The following is a 20401-nucleotide window of genomic DNA, read 5'->3' on the forward strand; positions in this document are numbered from 1 at the left end:
AACACACCCCTAGCACCCCTAGGAAGGGGAGGGGCAGCAGCACAGAGTATATCAGGAGACAGCATAACTCCGGAATAGCTGGAGCAATGTACACATAAAATTGGAAGTCACACACTGACAGTTATATAGTGGTAGGAGCAGGGTCCTCAGCAGCACACAGTATATTAGGAGATGCATTAAATGTCAGGCAGGACAGGGCTGCATGTGACAGAGACAGTGACATGATGTGAGGAAGGGAATGAAGGTAGCACAAACCCACACACTGAGAGTTATATAGTGGAAGTAGCAGGGTCCCCCAGGAGCACAGAGTATATCAGGAGATGCTTAATGTACAGCGCTATATATGAAACTGTAAATAAATCGATAATTTCACAGGGGCACTGACCTGATGTGAGGAGGGGAATGTAGACAGTTCCCTTCTATAGTGGGAACAGCAGGGTCCCTCGGGTGACCAAAAAGGGGCCCGGCCACTACACAAAGTGGGTCAGGGAAGCAAGATATGCCTATATACTAGATCTCCAACCAACGTAAATTAACAAACTATAATAGTTCCTCAAGGGAGGGGACGCGCCTTAGCGGATATGAGAATCCGGCGTCCAAAAGAAACATCCTGGGAGGCGAAGGTATCAAAAGGCATAAACCTAAGAAATGTGTTCACTAAGAACCACGTAGCCGCCTTGCACAATTGTTCTGCGGACGCGCCACGATGGGCTACCCAAGAAGGTCCAAAAGACCTAGTAGAATGGGCTTTATTAGCAGCAGGAGCTGGGAGTCCAGCATGCACATAAGCTTGTGCAATCACATTCTAATCCATCAGGCCATGGTTTGCTTATTCGCAGGCCAGCCACGTTTGTGGAAACCAAACATGGCAAAAAGGGCATCTGACCTCCTGATAGAGGCAGTCCTCTCCACATAGATACGGAGAGCCCTTACCACATCCAAAGCCCGCTCTTTGGAAGAGAACTCTGAAAAGATAAAGGCCGGAACCACAATCTCTTGGTAAAGGTGAAAAGATGACAACACCTTAGGTAAATAATCCGGTCGAGTTCTTAGAACTACCCAGTCACGGTGAAATATCAGAAAGGGTGGACAAAGTGCTTAAGTCCGACACCCGTCTTGCAGAGCTAATAGCCAGCAAGAACAGGACCTTGGCCGTGAGCCATTTAAGGTCCACTGACTCAAGAGGTTCAAATGGAGACTCTTGCAGGGCATTCAGTACAACAGACAGGTCCCATGGAGCCACAGGAAAGACATAGGGAGGCTGAATCCGAAGTACAGCCTAAGTGAAAGTATGAACGTCAGGTATAGATGCAATTTTTCTCTGAAACCATACCGACAAGGCAGATACATGAACTTTGAGGGAGGCCAGACGAAGATCTAAGTCAAGGCCTCATTGCAGAAAAGACAGAATTCTGGAAGTTCTGAACCTGGAGACATCATATTTCTTATCAGCACACCAGGTGAAGTAAGAATTCCAAACGCCGTAATAAATCCGGGCAGAGGCCGGTTTGCGGGCTTTCAACATAGTCTGGAAAACCGCCACGGCGTCAAAGCCAGTCTGGCCAGCTCTGGGTAGACACAAGGGCCCTATACAAGGAAGTTTGGCCGCTAAAGAAGTAGAAGGGAATGCCCTGCTGACTGAGAGTTCTGACTGCAGGTCTGAGAACCAATGCCATCTGGGCCATGCTGGAGCGATTACAAGAAGCATTCCTCCTTCTTGCTTGGACTTTAGGAGGACCCTGGGCAGGAGCGACACTGGAGGGAACACGTAGGGCAACCAAAAGTTACACTGAATTGCCAGTGCATCCACGAACGCTGCTTGAGGATCCCTGGTCCGAGATCCGAAGCCAGAACCTTGTAATTCTGTTGAGATTCTATGAGGTCTACATCTGGTAGGCCCACCTGTCCACTAAGAGCTGTAAGACCTCTGGATGAAGACTCCACTCTCCGGCGTGCACGTCCTGGCAACTGAGGAAATCCGCTTCCCAGTTTAGGATGCCCGGAATGAACACTGACGATATTGCTGGCAGATGGCGTTCCGCCCAACCAAGGATTTTTGACACTTCCATCATTGCCATGAGGCTTTGAGTGCCGCCTTGATGGTTTATGTATGTCACTGTGGTGGCGTTGTCTGACCATACTTGAACAGGCCTGTTCTGTACCAGACACCTCCCTCAACTCCAGATTGTTTATCGGGAGGAGTGATTCCTCTTTGGTCCAGCAACCCTGCTCCAACACCGCACCCCATTCCTCAGATTGGCGTCCGTTGTCAGTAGGACCCAGTTGGGTATCCAGAAGGGATGGCCCCTGCTTAATTGCTGGTTCTGGAGCCACCAGGCCAGCGACAGATGAACCTCCGGAGTGAAAGTGATGATGTGAGATCTGATCCACTGAGGTAGGCCGTCCCACTTGGAAAGAATTAACTTCTATAGAGGGCGGGAATGAAATTGAGCGTACTCTACCATGTCGAATGCCGACACCTTCAGGCCAAGTATTTTTATCACCAAGTGTATCGACACTCTGGGTCGACAAAGGAAGCATCTTACCCTGTCCTGAAGCTTCAGGACTTTTTCCGGAGACAGTAACAGCTGCTGGAAGAGTGCCCCCAGATCTGAGCTGGGGCCAGTGAGGATTTCTTCCAATTGATAAGCCACCTGTGTGTTTGTAGGAAGGTTATCGTCAGTTACAGATGACTGAGGAGGACATCGTGGGAATTTGCCAGAATGAGCAGGTCGTCCAGATACGGCAAGATTTTGACACCCTGATGACGGAGATGAGCAGTCATCAAGGCCATGACCTTTGTTAAGATCCGAGGAGCCGTGGCCAGTCCAAATGGCAGAGCCTGGAATTGATAGTGGAGGTTTGCAAATAGCAAACCGCAGAAACTGCTGATGCGACGTGGCAATAGGTATATGCAGGTATGCATCCTGTATATCCAGGGATACCATATTGTATTTGGGTTCCTTAGCCAGTACAATTGAGCGCAGTATTTCCATACGAAACCTGGACACTCTCACAAATCTGTTCAGAGATTTGAGGATGAGTAGAGGCCGGAAGGACCCATTGGGTTTCAGGACTAGAAACAGGGTCCAGTAATAACCTCTGCCTCTCTGGGAGAGAACTGACAACCGTTTGCAAAGCTAGCGCCTTAATCGGGTCCGAAGGGAGAACCGTGGTGCAAACTCTGCGAGGGGGACGTCTGTTGAAAGAGACTGCGTACCCGTGAGAGACAACTTCCAACACCCATGCGTCTGAAGTGGTCTTTAACCAGACCTGGGAGAACTAGAGAAGTCGGCCTCCAACCCTGGGATCCCACAGGGGGAGGCCCGCCCTGTCATGCAGCAGGCTTGCCTTGTTTAGAAGCAGGCTGATGGGCCGCCCAGGCTTGTTTTGCCTTGGACTTGGTGGTTTTGGGAGCACAAGACTGTCTCGGGTATGCCTGACCTTTTGCTTTCCCTTGAGGCCGACAGGAACGTAAGGGGGTACCTTTTGTCTTCTGAGCAGAAGAATTAGTATTTGGGAGAAAGGCAGTGTCAGCAGCCGCTAGTTCACACACAATTTTATTTAGGTCTTCCACAAGCAAAATGTCCCCAGTGAAAGGGAGTACCTCCAAGATCTTTTTGAAGTCCAGGTCCACCTTCCATGACCTCATCCACAGAATACGGCAAGCCAGGACAGACGTAGTTGATACCTTGGCTGCCAACACACCCGTCTCAGGGGGCGCCTCCTGAATGTAATAGGCGGCGGTGGTAATTTGAGACAGGTATTGTCTGGCACTGTCAGATATATCCTCGGGCAGCTACTCCTCTAATATCTGAACCCACGCTTCAATACCTTTTGCAGCCCAAAAGGCAGCAATAGTGGGCCTATGCACAGCTCCTGTAAGGAAGTAAATAGATTTCAGGCTTCCCTCCACACGCTTATCTGTTGGTTCCTTCAGTGAAGTGATAGTGGTGAAAGACACCACGAGGCACGTGACGTGAGAATCCATGGTGGTGAATTTCCCCATTTGTTACATAACTCTGCAGGGAGAGGATAGCGAGCCAATGCCTGTTTAGACAGGAGGAATTTCTTCCCTGGAGTAGACCAGAGTTCCCGCCACTAAATGGTCAGAATTGGGTAACAGACTTTTAAACACTTTCTGCCGTTTAAACATGTCAGTTTTCTTAGCCACAGTAGTGGAATCCTCATCATCAGAGATTTGTAGGATTTGCTTAATAGCAACCACTAGGGCAGGGACATCAATTTGCAAGGGAGAATCCTCATCAGAAACACGTGATTCAGTGTCTGACAGGACCGTATGCTCCCCCTTCTCTTCAGATGAAACATCAGGGAGGTATGTGGATTGTGAGGAGGCAGCAGCCCGCTTAGATGACGCAGAGACACAGGAGAGACCTGGGGTGGATTTTTGTCAAAGCAATAACTGATTTAATTGCTGCAGCTGGTTAGATAAATTTTCCGCCCAAGGCGGATTACCCAAAGGGACAATTTGTGGCTGTAGTGGCACAGGTGGTCCCATAGGGGGTGTAAGGCGTTCTACCAGAGTAAAAAGGCAAACGACTTTTTCGAAGGTACTTACCAATTATCAACTAACAAGTGGAACACGGAACTTTCACTGTAAAGGCATGTTACTATCCTGAGCTATTACAAGATACCACCAGTTCACATTTAGTGAATGTTCTTAATCATTTACCGGTTTATATGTTTTTATTAATAAATACTGTTATTATTTTTTACGTTGGCTCTCTGTACATTATATTACTTTCCTGATATTCAGCGCAGCCGTTTGCCTTTTTCCTTTATGTTGTCACCACAATACTACACATAGTATTCCGGCAAGCACAGCTTCTCAGGAATTACAATTGTGGTTATTATATATTTTTTATGACATATTTATTAGTTGTATTTATTATAATTTGATGATTAGGCGCTTGTCTTTTGCAGCTTTCTGTCTTGTTCTACCAGAGTACCCAGTAGGTTAGTGAACGCAGCCCAGGGTGGCTCCTGAGTAGGTAGCAGGAGCTGCGGACTGACTACAGGATGTTTGACACATGGTACGCAGACCATCATACAAAACTTACCCCTCTGGTAAATCCTTGGAGCATACTCTGCATGCTGCAGGAGCTTCCAATGATTTACTGCCCTTTCTGGTAGACATTATATATCAATGCAACACTGAGCGACTTAGGGCCTAATTCAGGTTGGACCGCAATGTGCGATCCAACAGGAATTATTGAGAAAAAGATGCGGGCGCAAAAAATTGCGATTGACAGGCAGAGGCAGTCGCAGGGCGGGGGGACGGACAACGCTCAGTTTCCAGGGAGGAGACAGAGCACTGCGGGGGTGGAGCTGGATGAACGGGGCGATGCGGTGCGAATCGGGGTGTATCAGGGGTGTGATTGCGGCGGCTGCGTGACGTCACATGCAGCCGCTGCGAACGCGAGGATGGCGATGAGTCTCCTGCGTGCACAGCTAAGCTGCGCCGACAGGAGGCTTCCTCTATTTCTGGTAACTAGCAGAAATTGCAATGCAATAGCAATTTCTGCTTGTTGAAGGGGGGGGAGCGGCTGGCTGCACGCTGGGCGGCCTTGTCCTGCAATGGGCGGCTCCCAGCATGCAATCCAAAAGACAGCAAATTCTGCTAATTAGCAGAATTTGCTATCCTTACTGAATTAGGCCCTTAGTACGATAAAGCCAGAGAAAGTACAATACCTGAAAATAAATCCGGTTTTATGTGACTGACTACACAGTAGAATACTCGTATTGGATAAATACTGTGTCGCACTATATTAGCGGACCCAGACGCACCTAGCCTCTTAGGGTACAGAATATAGTGACAGTTATATCTGGGAAACAGAGAGTGAAACCACACAACAGATACAGGCACACACAGTGTCACAATACAGTTGCACTGGACTAGTGTATATATATATATATATATATCACAGCGTGGTCAGTGACCAGAGGATATATCAGAATACTCGTACAGTATATTCTATAAACAGTACACTCTTTCTCAACTAACGTTGTCTGTATAAAGAATGTAGGATACTTAAGTGTTTGTAAAGTCACAGCACTGTATACAGGCGGTTTTACAAGGGAAACCTTGCCCCGCAGTCCCGGAGACCAGTTGCAGCTATGCTCAGAAGATGGCACCCAGCATCTCAGTCAGGGAGTGAGGGACAGTGTGAGGTGTGAGGCAGCTCCAGGGCGGGAAACTCTGCGAGGAGATGGCTCCCTGGGCCGGGGGAGGGGTTACAGGTCAAGCACCACCTCCCCTATGCTGGACTTCCACCCCGGGTACTGCGAGTCTTATTAAATGGGGTGGTAGTACACCCGACCTGTACCCAGACGCCCCGGTGGTCTAGTGGGGTTCCTGCTCGTTGACAGTGTCCACGTCAGCGCTGCGACCCATCTCCCTAGGTCGCGGACAGAATGCGATTTAATGGTGGGTCCTGCCTGGGGGACCCTCTTACCTCCTCCCCGTAGCAGCCACGCCAACCAGGAGAGCATTCTGCTACTGTGTGCCTAAGCTGGGACGTCTCCGCCGCAAGTACCCGGGAACTGAGTTGCGGGAGTATGCAACGCCGCTTGGGAGGTGATGGAGCTGTAGCACTGGAGTGTCACCCTGACATACAGCGCTGATAGCACGGAGAAGAAATCTTCTTTCAGAAAGCTTTTTCAGGGATGCCCAGTGCAGCCCTCCTGTTAGGTGACCTGCTGCTGCAGGCACCAACTGGAAACTGAGCTGGAGGCGGGGTTATAGAGGAGGCCCAAATGCATCCTGGAACAGCCTAAAGCTTTAGCCTATTGGTGCCTCTGGATCAAGATCCACTCTACACATAGATGTTTCCCTGTGGAAACCAATGTACCCTGCTGCAGAAAGTATTATTTTATGTTGCCCTGTGATGTTGTGATAAGTGAGTAATCAGCTGAGGATTTATGTGGTGTAACTACAATTACAGGAAGCCTATGCCAGCCATGAAGATATATGGGAGTGAAATGCTGAGTATAAAAATGAATCTACGGTATGAAATCCAGAGTGTATGAGGACAGGCAACACTGACACCACTCCACCCCGACCGATTGCTATGGCGCTGTATTATTCTGCCCCTGTCCTGATGTCTACATATCTCACCTCTGAGAATGGTTCCCCGTCTCCTCCAAACATTGTTCCTCTTTTACTGTCCTATTATTATCTGCCATGTTCACAAAACTGGGAAAAAAGAGACACGGTTATACATATAGGGTTAATCACATACAAAACCGCAACCAAATAGGCAACACTGTAGGTCCTCTGTGGCCTGATCAAGGCTCAATTGTGAATTCCAGGTCCCTAAAAACGTCCCTTTATACTATTGCAGTGATCACTACAAGACACTTCTGTCACATACACCTTTTAGCAGTGTGGAGCACCTTTATCTTTAGCTCTTTATCTTTAGCTCTGGGACAAGCATAAGATATCAGACCATAGGAGACTCCAGAAACATACATGCTGACAAAAACATGCTATGGTAGCACTGCAACCCTGAAAATGTCACCATACACACTCCCATGCTATATTGTCATAGTTTCTGCTGTTTCTTCTGAAGCCTGGGGCAGGGTTTCCCATACTTGGTCCTCAAAGCAACCTACCAGTCCAGGTTTTCAAGATATCCATGCTGACATAGTGACCATGGACATGCTGTATGTATCCCTTGTTATTTATACCCTTTTCCCACTACACAAATAACCTGGTATCGACCTGGCATATTGATGGGTCGACATGGGTCGGTGTGCGGTGTGAAAGCGCCATGGTCGAAATCCTGGGTCGCCTGACCCGGTAATTCAACCCGGGAATAAAGCAGTATTATTCCCAGGTTGAATACCGGGTCAGTGGCAGCGTGAACGGGCTCCTGGGTCGATGCGACGCGGGACCTGTTCACTACATAGGAGAGAGGTGGTGAGGAGATGAGCTCATCTCCCAGCCCCGCCTCCACCTCCGCCGCTATGGCAACCCAACAAGCAAATTGCCGGGTCGGGAAGCCGCCTGACAGGGTCCAATGCCGGATCCCACCCGGGAAGGACCCGTTTCCAATTCCCGGGTGGGATCCGGCATTGGCAGTGTGAAAGGGGTATTAGTGGAGGAAAAGTCTTCTGTAAATGACTGAGTAATGTTGAGTTGAGTGATAGCCTGGATTGCATTGCGGTGAATGAGGGTTATATCGCAACAACAGGAAACTATGTAGTAACATTCACCAGGGATTTAGCAGATAAGAGTGGATACTACCTATGAGTATTGCTATTAGAGTATCTCAAAATTATGGTAAAATGTCCCCAGATAAATACAAGGAGTCAAGTCTGAACTATAATATTGAGAAAAGGCACAAATAACGTCAACAAGGTCTATAACCAGAGACGGAAATAGCATTGATGTAGCAGGTGCATTGCATCAGGGCCCCTGAGGACTAAGGGGCCCACTCACTGCTGCCCAGACCAGCAACAGACCATTTTGAGTAATGTCGGATGAATGGCCCAATGCAGAGAGCAGGGTGGGCCCCACTGCATGCGGGACCTACCACTTACCTAAGGTAGGCAAGGCTGACCTTGTGAGCGCCAGACTGATAAAGCAGTCCTGCCACCTTTCAGCTCTGATGCCGATGATCACAGCCTCTATATAAGACAGCTGTGCATTTCTTTTATTCACTCCTCTCTGTGAATTATAAAAGCAACTCACAACCAGTGTAACTGGCACTGTCAGAGTCTGCCTGACCGAGGTGTGGGGGTTGCTGTATTCTTGCACCCACCAGGGTACATGCCCCCTCCTCTCTGCACTGCGCAAGACATTTTGCTTATACCCATGTCACCCACTGTCTCTCCCTGTCACCCTCTGCCTCTCGCTGCTTTCAGCAGTCATCCTCTGCCTCCCCTTGTCTTACGCTGTCACGCTCTGCCTCTTCTGTCACCCACTGCCATGTGACATATTGTGAACTTGGGTTGGGGTGGAGGGGGACAAATTATATTTTTGCACCTGGGCCCATCACTCATAAGTTCCACCACTGCTGCTAAGGATGTAAAATGGAGGGTCCAACAAAATTGCAGAAAACTATGGTGATGTGCAGATTTATTCCCTACAGCAGTGTTTCCCAACTCCAGTCCTCCGGGATCCCTAACAGTGCATGTGTTCCAGGTCTCCTCAAATAATCACAAATTAAATCTTTAGTACTGTGAATCTTTGAAAATGTGTCAGTCAGAAATGACTACACCTGCGCTTTAGAAAGGAGATGTGGAAAACATGCACTGTCAGATTCCCTGAAGACTATAATTGGGAATCATTGCCCTACAGCATCACAGACTACATGGACAAAATTTCAAACTTTAAACAAATTAGCCCTTTACACTGTCAACATGAATAATATTTTAACCTCTTCTCAAAACTTTAATACATACTGCACAGACAGAATAATTGTGAAGCAAAAGAAAATAAGAATTTACTTACCGATAATTCTATTTCTCATAGTCCGTAGTGGATGCTGGGGACTCCGTAAGGACCATGGGGAATAGCGGCTCCGCAGGAGACTGGGCACATCTAAAGAAAGCTTTAGGACTATCTGGTGTGCACTGGCTCCTCCCCCCATGACCCTCCTCCAAGCCTCAGTTAGGATACTGTGCCCGGACGAGCGTACACAATAAGGAAGGATTTTGAATCCCGGGTAAGACTCATACCAGCCACACCAATCACACCGTATAACCTGTGATCTGAACCCAGTTAACAGCATGATAACAGAGGAGCCTCTGAAAGATGGCTCACAACAATAATAACCCGATTTTTGTAACAATAACTATGTACAAGTATTGCAGACAATCCGCACTTGGGATGGGCGCCCAGCATCCACTACGGACTATGAGAAATAGAATTATCGGTAAGTAAATTCTTATTTTCTCTAACGTCCTAAGTGGATGCTGGGGACTCCGTAAGGACCATGGGGATTATACCAAAGCTCCCAAACGGGCGGGAGAGTGCGGATGACTCTGCAGCACCAAATGAGAGAACTCCAGGTCCTCCTCAGCCAGGATATCAATTTTGTAGAATTTTACAAACGTATTTGCTTCTGACCAAGTAGCTGCTCGGCAAAGTTGTAAAGCCGAGACCCCTCGGGCAGCCGCCCAAGATGAGCCCACCTTCCTTGTGGAGTGGGCATTTACAGATTTTTGGCTGTGGCAGGCCTGCCACAGAATGTGCAAGCTGAATTGTACTACAAATCCAACGAGCAATAGTCTGCTTAGAAGCAGGAGCACCCAGCTTGTTGGGTGCACACAGGATAAACAGCGAGTCAGATTTCCTGACTCCAGCCGTCCTGGAAACATATATTTTCAGGGCACTGACAACGTCTAGCAACTTGGAGGCCTCCAAGTCCCTTATAGCCGCAGGCACCACCAATAGGTTGGTTCAGGTGAGACGCTGAAACCACCTTGGGGAGAAACTGAGGACGAGTCCTCAATTCCGCCCTGTCCGAATGGAAAATCAGATAAGGGCTTTTTCAGGATAAAGCCGCCAATTCTGACACGCGCCTGGCCCAGGCCAGGGCCAACAGCATGACCACTTTCCATGTGAGATATTTTAACTCCACAGATTTAAGTGGTTCAAACCAATGTGACTTTTGGAACCCAAAACTACATTGAGATCCCAAAGTGCCACTGGAGGCACAAAAGGAGGCTGTATATGCAGTACCCCTTTTACAAACGTCTGAACTTCAGGGACTGAAGCTAGTTCTTTTTGGAAGAAAATTGAGAGGGCCAAAATTTGAACCTTAATGGACCCCAATTTCAGGCCCATAGACACTCCTGTTTGCAGGAAATGTAGGAATCGACCCAGTTGAATTTCCTCCGTCGGGCCTTACTCGCCTCGCACCACGCAACATATTTTCGCCAATTGCGGTGATAATGTTTTTGCGGTTACATCCTTCCTGGCTTTGATCAGGATAGGGATGACTTCATCCGGAATGCCTTTTTTCCTTCAGGATCCGGCGTTCAACCGCCATGCCGTCAAACGCAGCCGCGGTAAGTCTTGGAACAGACAGGGTCCTTGCTGGAGCAGGTCCCTTCTTAGAGGTAGAGGCCACGGATCCTCCGTGAGCATCTCTTGAAGTTCCGGTTACCAAGTCCTTCTTGGCCAATCCGGAACCACGAATATAGTGCTTACTCCTCTCCACCTTATCAATCTCAGTACCTTGGGTATGAGAGGCACAGGAGGGAACACATACCCTGACTGGTACACCCACGGTGTTACCAGAGCGTCTACAGCTTATTGCCTGAGGGTCCCTGGACCTGGCGCAATACCTGTCGAGTTTTTAATCATGTGGAAGACTTCTGGGTGAAGTCCCCACTCTCCCGGGTGGAGGTCGTGCTGAGGAAGTCTGCTTCCCAGTTGTCCACTCCCGGAATGAATACTGCTGACAGTGCTATCACATGATTTTCCGCCCAGCGAAGAATCCTTGCAGCTTCTGCCATTGCCCTCCTGCTTCTTGTGCCACCCTGTCTGTTTACGTGGGTGACTGCCGTGATGTTGTCCGACTGGATCAACACCGGCTGACCTTGAAGCAGAGGTCTTGCTAAGCTTAGAGCATTGTAAATGTCCCTTAGCTTCAGGATATTTATGTGAAGTGATGTCTCCAGGCTTGACCATAAGCCCTGGATATTCCTTCCCTGTGTGACTGCTCCCCAGCCTCGCAGGCTGGCATCCGTGGTCACCAGGACCCAGTCCTGAATGCCTAATCTGCGGCCCTCTAGAAGATGAGCACTCTGCAACCACCACAGGAGGGACACCCTTGTCCTTGGTGACAGGGTTATCCGCTGATGCATCTGAAGATGCGATCCGGACCATTTGTCCAGCAGGTCCCACTGGAAAGTTCTTGCGTGGAATCTGCCGAATGGGATTGCTTCGTAGGAAGCCACCATTTTACCCAGAACCCTTGTGCATTGATGCACTGAGACTTGGCTCGGTTTTAGGAGGTTCCTGACTAGCTCGGATAACTCCCTGGCTTTCTCCTCCGGGAGAAACACCTTTTTCTGGACTGTGTCCAGGATCATCCCTAGGAACAGAAGACACGTCGTCGGAACCAGGTGCGATTTTGGAATATTGAGAATCCAATCGTGCTGCCGCAACACTACCTGAGATAGTGCTACACCGACCTCCAACTGTTCCCTGGATCTTACCCTTATCAGGGAATTGTCCAAGGAAGGGATAACTAAAATTCACTTCCTTCGAAGGAATATCATCATTTCGGCCTTTACCTTGGTAAAGACCCGGGGTGCCGTGTACCATCCATACGGCAGCGTCTGAACTGATAGTGACAGTTCTGTACCATAAACCTGAGGTACCCTTGGTGAGAAGGGTAAATTTTGACATGAAGGTAAGCATCCTTGATGTCCCGAGACATCATGTAGTCCCCTTCTTCCAGGTTCGCAATCACTGCTCTGAGTGACTCAATCTTGAATTTGAACCTCTGTACGTAAGTGTTCAAAGATTTTAAATTTAGAATCGGTCTCACCGAGCCGTCCGGCTTCGGTACCACAACAGTGTGGAATAATACCCCGTTCCCTGTTGCAGGAGGGGTATCTTGATTATCACCTGCTGGGAATACAGCTTGTGAATGGCTTCCAAAACTGTCTCCCTGTCAGAAGGAGACATCGGTAAAGCCGACTTTAGGAAACGGCGAGGGGGAGACGTCTCGAATTCTAATTTGTACCCCTGAGATATCACCTGAAGGATCCAGGGGTCTACTTGCGAGTGAGCCCACTGCGCGCTGAAATTCATCGAGACGGGCCCCCCACCGTGCCTGATTCTGCTTGTAAAGCCCCAGCGTATACTGAGGGCTTGGCAGAGGCGGGAGAGGGTTTCTGTTCCTGGGAACTGGCTGATTTCTGCAGCCTTTTTCCTCTCCCTCTGTCACGGGGCAGAAATGAGGAACCTTTTGCCCGCTTGTCCACGAAAAGACTGCGCCTGATAATACGGCGTCTTCTCATGTTGAGAGGCGACCTGGGGTACAAACGTGGAATTCCCAGCTGTTGCCGTGGCCACCAGGTCTGAAAGACCGACCCCAAATAACTCCTCCCTTAATAAAGCAATACTTCCAAATGCCGTTTGGAATACGCATCACCTGACCACTGACGTGTCCATAACCCTCTACTGGTAGAAATGGACAACGCGCTTAGACTTGATGCCAGTCGGCAAATATTCCGCTGTGCATCACGCATATATAAAAATGCATCTTTTAAATGCTCTATAGGCAAAAATATACTGTCCCTATCTAGGGTATCAATATTTTCAGTCAGGGAATCCGACCACGCCAACCCAGCACTGCACATCCAGGCTGAGGCGATTGCTGGTCGCAGTATAACACCAGTATGTGTGTAAATACCTTTTAGGATACCCTCCTGCTTTCTATCAGCAGGATCCTTAAGGGCGGCCATCTCAGGCGAAGGTAGAGCCCTTACAAGCGTGTGAGCGCTTTATCCCCCCTAGGGGGTGTTTCCCAACGCACCCTAACCTCTGGCGGGAAAGGATATAATGCCAATAACATTTTAGAAATTATCCGTTGTTATCGGGGGAAACCCACGCATCATCACACACCTCATTTAATTTCTCAGATTCAGGAAAACTACAGGTAGTTTTTCCTCACCGAACATAATACCCCTTTTTGGTGGTACTCGTATTATCAGAAATGTGTAAAACATTTTTCATTGCCTCAATCATGTAACGTGTGGCCCTACTGGAAGTCACATTCGTCTTTTCACCGTCGACACTGGAGTCAGTATCCGTGTCGGCGTCTATATCTGCCATCTGAGGTAACGGGCGCTTTAGAGCCCCTGACGGCCTATGAGACGTCTGGACAGGCACAAGCTGAGTAGCCGGCTGTCTCATGTCAACCACTGTCTTTTATACAGAGCTGACATTGTCACGTAATTCCTTCCAACAGTTCATCCACTCAGGTGTCGACCCCCTAGGGGGTGACATCACTATTACAGGCAATCTGCTCCGTCTCCACATCATTTTTCTTCTCATACATGTCGACACAAAAGTACCGACATACAGCACACACACAGGGAATGCTCTGATAGAGGACAGGACCCCACTAGCCCTTTGGGGAGACAGAGGGAGAGTTTGCCAGCACACACCAGAGCGCTATATATATACAGGGATAACCTTATATAAGTGTTTTTCCCCTTATAGCTGCTGTATAGTTAATACTGCGCCTAATTAGTGCCCCCCTCTAATTTTTTAACCCTTTCTGTAGTGTAGTGACTGCAGGGGAGAGACAGGGAGCTTCCCTCCAACGGAGCTGTGAGGGAAAATGGCGCCAGTGTGCTGAGGAGATAGGCTCCGCCCGTTTTTCTCGGACTTTTCTCCTGCTTTTTTATGGATTCTGGCAGGGGTTAAATGCATCCATATAGCCCAGGAGCTATATGTGATGCATTTTTTTGCCATCCAAGGTGTTTTTATTGCGTCTCAGGGCGCCCCCCCCAGCGCCCTGCACCCTCAGTGACCGAAGTGTGCTGAGAGCAATGGCGCACAGCTGCAGTGCTGTGCGCTACCTTGTTGAAGACAGGACGTCTTCTGCCGCCGATTTTCCGGACCTCTTCTGCCTTCTGGCTCTGTAAGGGGGCCGGCGGCGCGGCTCTGGGACCCATCCAAGCTGGGCCTGTGATCGTCCCTCTGGAGCTAATGTCCAGTAGCCTAAGAAGCCCAATCCACTCTGCACGCAGGTGAGTTCGCTTCTTCTCCCCTTAGTCCCTCGATGCAGTGAGCCTGTTGCCAGCAGGTCTCACTGAAAATAAAAAACCTAATCTAAAACTTTCACTAAGAAGCTCAGGAGAGCCCCTAGTGTGCACCCTTCTCGTTCGGGCACAGAGATCTAACTGAGGCTTGGAGGAGGGTCATGGGGGGAGGAGCCAGTGCACACCAGATAGTCCTAAAGCTTTCTTTAGATGTGCCCAGTCTCCTGCGGAGCCGCTATTCCCCATGGTCCTTACGGAGTCCCCAGCATCCACTTAGGACGTTAGAGAAATAAAAAATGGCTGAAAAAAACTTATGACCATTATTAAGTCTCTAAAAGGGCCTACACACTGGCCAATGTTTTCGACCATCAATATTATCAACCAACGATACACACTGGACGATACTGATGATCAATTTGGACGATGTGAGAGTACATACATCTGTATCATACAAATTGACTGGCATGTATTAACGATGATCGATCAACGTGTAGGCCCCTTTAGCCAATGGTTCCCAAACGCAGTCCCCAAGGAACCCCAACAGTCCAGGTTTTAGAGCATACAAATATTGAGCATTGACCATTAGCGACATCCTGTTTATTTTTCATATCGTATTATGGGCCCTACACACTTGGCGATATGAACGAAATCGCTCATAAGTGAACAATATATAATTTATGGCATTTAGTGTGTAGGCACCAATGACGAACGATGCGTGCGATCGTTCATCGTTGGTTTTCCCTCATTTAGCAGAGCAAGCCAATTTGGATGATGGTCGTTGAAAATGAACATCGTCCACATCGGAAACATCGACAAGTGTGTAGGGACCATTACTCTGAAGGGTGCATTATAGGTGTGTCTTTTTTAATCATTAAAGCAGTAAAATAAATCAGTTAGTATAGTAACCGATGTGCTGTGTACTTTGCAGCGAGGCGTGGCTGTGCATATATCAGTCACATACTGCTGACAGTGCATGTTTTCCAGCGTACATCTCTGCGGATGGATGTGACGTGCCACCCGTCTGTACTGAATTGGTTGTGCTACCGTACTGAATTCTCCTCATAAGTGTCAGGGTAGCTTTTACATCATAAGTTTTTCCATTACAGCATATTGTTGTGAGTGACAAATAAAAATATAAGATTTGATGGTAAATTCTGCAGATTACCACTGTTAAAAATAAAAGTGTGTTAAAAAAGTTACATATTCATCAGTCTGCCAATACATATACTTTTAAAAGTATTATGTATAGACATGAGAACCCCCTTCTCTAATTGCTGGGACTTGTGGTTCCATAACACATGAAGCACCATCAAGTAGCTAAGCCACCAGGTTGTAGGCAAATAGATAGTGAGGTTTGGAGGAGACTGTCTACTACACACTACATCCTTAATATATCTCAGTGACAAGTCACTTACACAGCAGCACTGGGGTTATTATATAGATCATCACACGCTATATTATATTATATTACATTCTATATACACACTCACATAACTACTCATTCACGCAGAGCAGGGAGGAAAGATCATAGAGAGCACGGGAGGCGGGCTCGAAGGGATAGTGTAAAACCATAGAGAAGAGAAGTAGCAAGCTTGTCCAGTCACGTGACGTAACGTAGTCATGGCTTTCACATTAGACTACAATACTTAGTGCACATGCACAATACACATGTATAATGAGTAGATCCTGTTCCTCTGTTAAAAGTGTGACCCTGACCCAGACCCTCCAACATGACCCGCCCCACTAGGTACAAAATGCTCTATTTCTGGACTTCCCCCTTAATTTATGATTTCCATCACCTGTGTTGAACTAGTTAAATGATAAGAAAGCTGTTTCTTCACAGGTGATGGCAATAATGCATTAAGAGGGAAGTCCAGAAACAGAGCATTTTGTACCTAGTGGGGCGGGTCATGTTGGAGGGTATGCTGACCTACTGCAGGCAGTGTAATAATTTACTGCGCTGTGTTGTTTGTACGTATCTGTGTGCTGTATAGGTGGCTATAGTCTACACTGTATGTATTTGGCTGTGTAGGTAACTTGTAAGTATGTGTATGCTGTATAGGTAACAATATAGACTGCACTCTGTGTTTACACTGTATATGGCTAGGCTACACAGTACGTATTTGGCTATGTAGGTGATTAGACTGCACTGTATGTGTGCTTGGAGGTGAGTTTAAGCTGCACTGTATATAATTGTGTGCTACATAGATGACTAGACTGCACTGTATGCATGCTGTATAGGTGGCTATATAGGCTGCACTGTATGAATTTGGCTGTATGCTGATTAGGGAACTATAAGACTGCATTGTATGCCTTTGGCTGTATATATTGTAACAGTTCTACTTTTATCTAATGTCACTGAAACACGTGCCTATATATATACCTAAAGAACCTCATGTAGTGTTAGAAGTAAATCCAGAAAGAAGCTACAGGTTTACACCTGGGTTTAACGCGTGCAAAGAGGCAGATTTAGAGTTCATTTAAATTATGGGTGATGTGCCATTGTAAAACCCAGAAATTTGGGCGCATATATCAATATTAATATAGTGTGTGCGTATATACAGTGCCGTGCTAAAGTATTCAACCCCCCCTTTGCATTTTTCATGTTTTGTTGCCTCAACCTGGAATTAAAATGGATTGTTTGAAGGTTTGCATCAGTTCATTCACAGAACATGGATACAACTTTGAAGATGGGGCTTTCTCTAACGTCCTAGTGGATGCTGGGGACTCCGTAAGGACCATGGGGAATAGACGGGCTCCGCAGGAGACTGGGCACTCTAAGAAAGATTTAGGACTACCTGGTGTGCACTGGCTCCTCCCCCTATGACCCTCCTCCAAGCCTCAGTTAGATTACTGTGCCCGGCCGAGCTGGATGCACACTAGGGGCTCTCCTGAGCTCCTAGAAAGAAAGTGTTTGTTAGGTTTTTTATTTTCAGTGAGACCTGCTGGCAACAGGCTCACTGCATCGAGGGACTAAGGGGAGAAGAAGTGAACATACCTAAGTGGTGGTAGTTTGGGCTTCTTAGGCTACTGGACACCATTAGCTCCAGAGGGATCGAACACAGGACCCGACCTCGTCGTCCGTTCCCGGAGCCGCGCCGCCGTCCCCCTTACAGAGCCAGAAGCAAGAAGGTGGTCCAGAAAATCGGCGCCTGAAGACTTCTGTCTTCTCCAAGGTAGCGCACAGCACTGCAGCTGTGCGCCATTGCTCCTCATGCACACCACACACTGCGGTCACTGATGGGTGCAGGGCGCTGGGGGGGGGGGCACCCTGAGCAGCAATAATAACACCTTGGCTGGCAAACTAACACCATATATAGCCCCAGGGGCTATATAGGTGTATATTAACCCCTGCCAGATATATTAAAATAGTGGGAGAAAGCCCGCCGAAAAAGGGGCGGGGCCTTCTCCCTCAGCACACTGGCGCCATTTTTCCCTCACAGCTCCGCTGGAAGGAAGCTCCCTGGCTCTCCCCTGCAGTCCTGCACTACAGAAAAGGGTAAAAAAGAGAGGGGGGGCACAAATTAGGCGCAGTATAACGTTTTTATGAAGCTATAAGGGGAAAACACACTTCTATAGGTGATATTCCTGTGATATATAGCGCTCTGGTGTGTGCTGGCATACTCTCCCTCTGTCTCCCCAAAGGGCTTTGTGGGGTCCTGTCCTCTGTAAGAGCATTCCCTGTGTGTCTGCTGTGTGTCGGTACTGCTGTGTCGACATGTATGAGGAGGAAAATGATGTGGAGGCGGAGCAAATGCCTGTGAATGTGATGTCACCCCCTGAGGGGTCGATACCTGTGTGGTTGGACTTATGGAAGGAATTGCGTGAAAGTGTCAACTCTTTACACAAAAGGTTTGACGACATAGGACAGCCGGCTACACAGCTTGTGCCTGTTCCAGCGTCTCAAATGTCATCAGGGGCTTTAAAACGCCCGCTACCTCAGGTGACAGATACAGACGTCGACACGGATACCGACTCCAGTGTCGACGACGATGAGACTAGTGTACCCTCCAATAGGTCCACCCGTTACATGATTGAGGCAATGAAAAATGTTTTACACATTTCTGATAATACCCCAGGTACCACAAAAAAGGGTATTATGTTTGGTGAGAAAAAACTACCTGTAGTTTTTCCTGTATCTGAGGAATTAAATGAGGTGTGTGAGGAAGCGTGGACTTCCCCCGATAAGAAATTGATAATTTCAAAACGATTATTGTCAGCGTACCCTTTCCCGCCAGAGGATAGGTCACGTTGGGAAACACCCCCTAGGGTAGATAAGGCGCTGACACGCTTATCAAAGAAGGTGGCACTACCGTCTCCGGATACGGCCACCCTGAAGGAACCTGCTGATAGAAAGCAGGAAGCTACCCTAAAAGCTATTTACACACACATGGGCATTATATTGCGACCAGCGATTGCATCAGCTTGGATGTGCAGTGCTGCTGCTGCGTGGTCAGATTCCCTGTCAGATAATATTGATACCATGGATAGGGACAATATTTTGCTGACGATTGAGCATATAAAAGATGCAGTCTTATACATGCGTGATGCACAGAGGGATATTTGCCGGCTGGCATCAAGAATTAGCGCTATGTCCATTGCCGCCAGAAGGGGGTTATGGACTCGGCAATGGTCTGGCGATGCCGACTCAAAGCGGCACATGGAGGTTTTGCCCTATAAGGGGGTGGAACTGTTTGGGGATGGTCTTTCGGACCCCGTGTCCACAGCTACTGCTGGGAAATCGACCTTTTTGCCACAGGCTGCCCCACAGCAAAAGAAAGCACCGTATTATCAGGTACAGTCCTTTCGGCCCCAGAAAAGCAAGAGGGCTAGAGGCTCATCCTTTCTGCCGAGAGGCAAAGGTAGAGGAAAAAAGCTGCAACACACAGCTAGTTCCCAAGAGCAGAAGTCCTCCCCTGCGTCCGGTAAGTCCACAGCATGACGCTGGGGCTGCTCAGGCGGACCCGGGTACGGTGGGGGCCCGTCTCAGAAATTTCAGCGCACAGTGGGCTCTCTCACAGGTGGATCCCTGGGTCCTTCAAGTAGTACTTCAGGGGTACAGGCTGGAATTCGAGACGTCTCCCCCCCCCCCCCCCCCCCCCGCTTCCTAAAATCTGCCTTACCGGCAACTCCCTCTGCCAGGGAGGCAGTGTTGGTGGCTATTCAAAAACTGTATTCACAGCAAGTGATTATCAAGGTACCCCTCCTTCAGCAAGGAAAGGGTTACTATTCCACAATGTTTGTGGTACCGAAACCGGACGGTTCGGTGAGACCCATCTTAAATCTAAAATCCTTGAACACTTATATCAAAAGGTTCAAGTTCAAGATGGAATCGCTCAGGGCGGTTATTGCGAGCCTGGAGGAGGGGGATTACATGGTCTCCCTGGACATCAAGGATGCGTACCTACATGTCCCCATTTACCCTCCTCACCAGGAGTACCTCAGGTTTGTGGTACAGGACTGTCACTATAAGTTCCAGACGCTGCCGTTTGGGTTGTCCACGGCACCGAGGGTCTTTACCAAGGTAATGGCCGAAATGATGATACTCCTTCGCAAGAAAGGAGTTTCAATTATCCCGTACTTGGACGATCTCCTGATAAAGGCGAGGTCCAAGGAACAGTTGATAGTGGGGGTAGCACTTTCT

General features: G+C 48.3%; 1 protein-coding gene across 6 annotated transcripts in view; it reads right to left on the reverse strand.

Annotated features, from left to right (window-relative positions):
* Positions 1-20401, reverse strand: part of SCLY (selenocysteine lyase) — a 215140-nt gene that overhangs the window by 122185 nt on the left and 72554 nt on the right. For 5 of the 6 annotated variants that reach the window (XM_063915807.1, XM_063915806.1, XM_063915803.1 and 2 more), the window contains one exon: positions 7139-7216. In XM_063915807.1, coding sequence (XP_063771877.1) covers positions 7139-7216 — 78 coding nt within the window. Of the gene's footprint in view, positions 1-7138; positions 7217-16247; positions 16327-20401 lie in introns of those variants that run through there. The other variant, XM_063915808.1, reaches the window with a different exon arrangement.

The sequence above is a fragment of the Pseudophryne corroboree genome, chromosome 4 (genome assembly GCF_028390025.1).
Source record: "Pseudophryne corroboree isolate aPseCor3 chromosome 4, aPseCor3.hap2, whole genome shotgun sequence".
NCBI classification, from domain to species: domain Eukaryota; kingdom Metazoa; phylum Chordata; class Amphibia; order Anura; family Myobatrachidae; genus Pseudophryne; species Pseudophryne corroboree.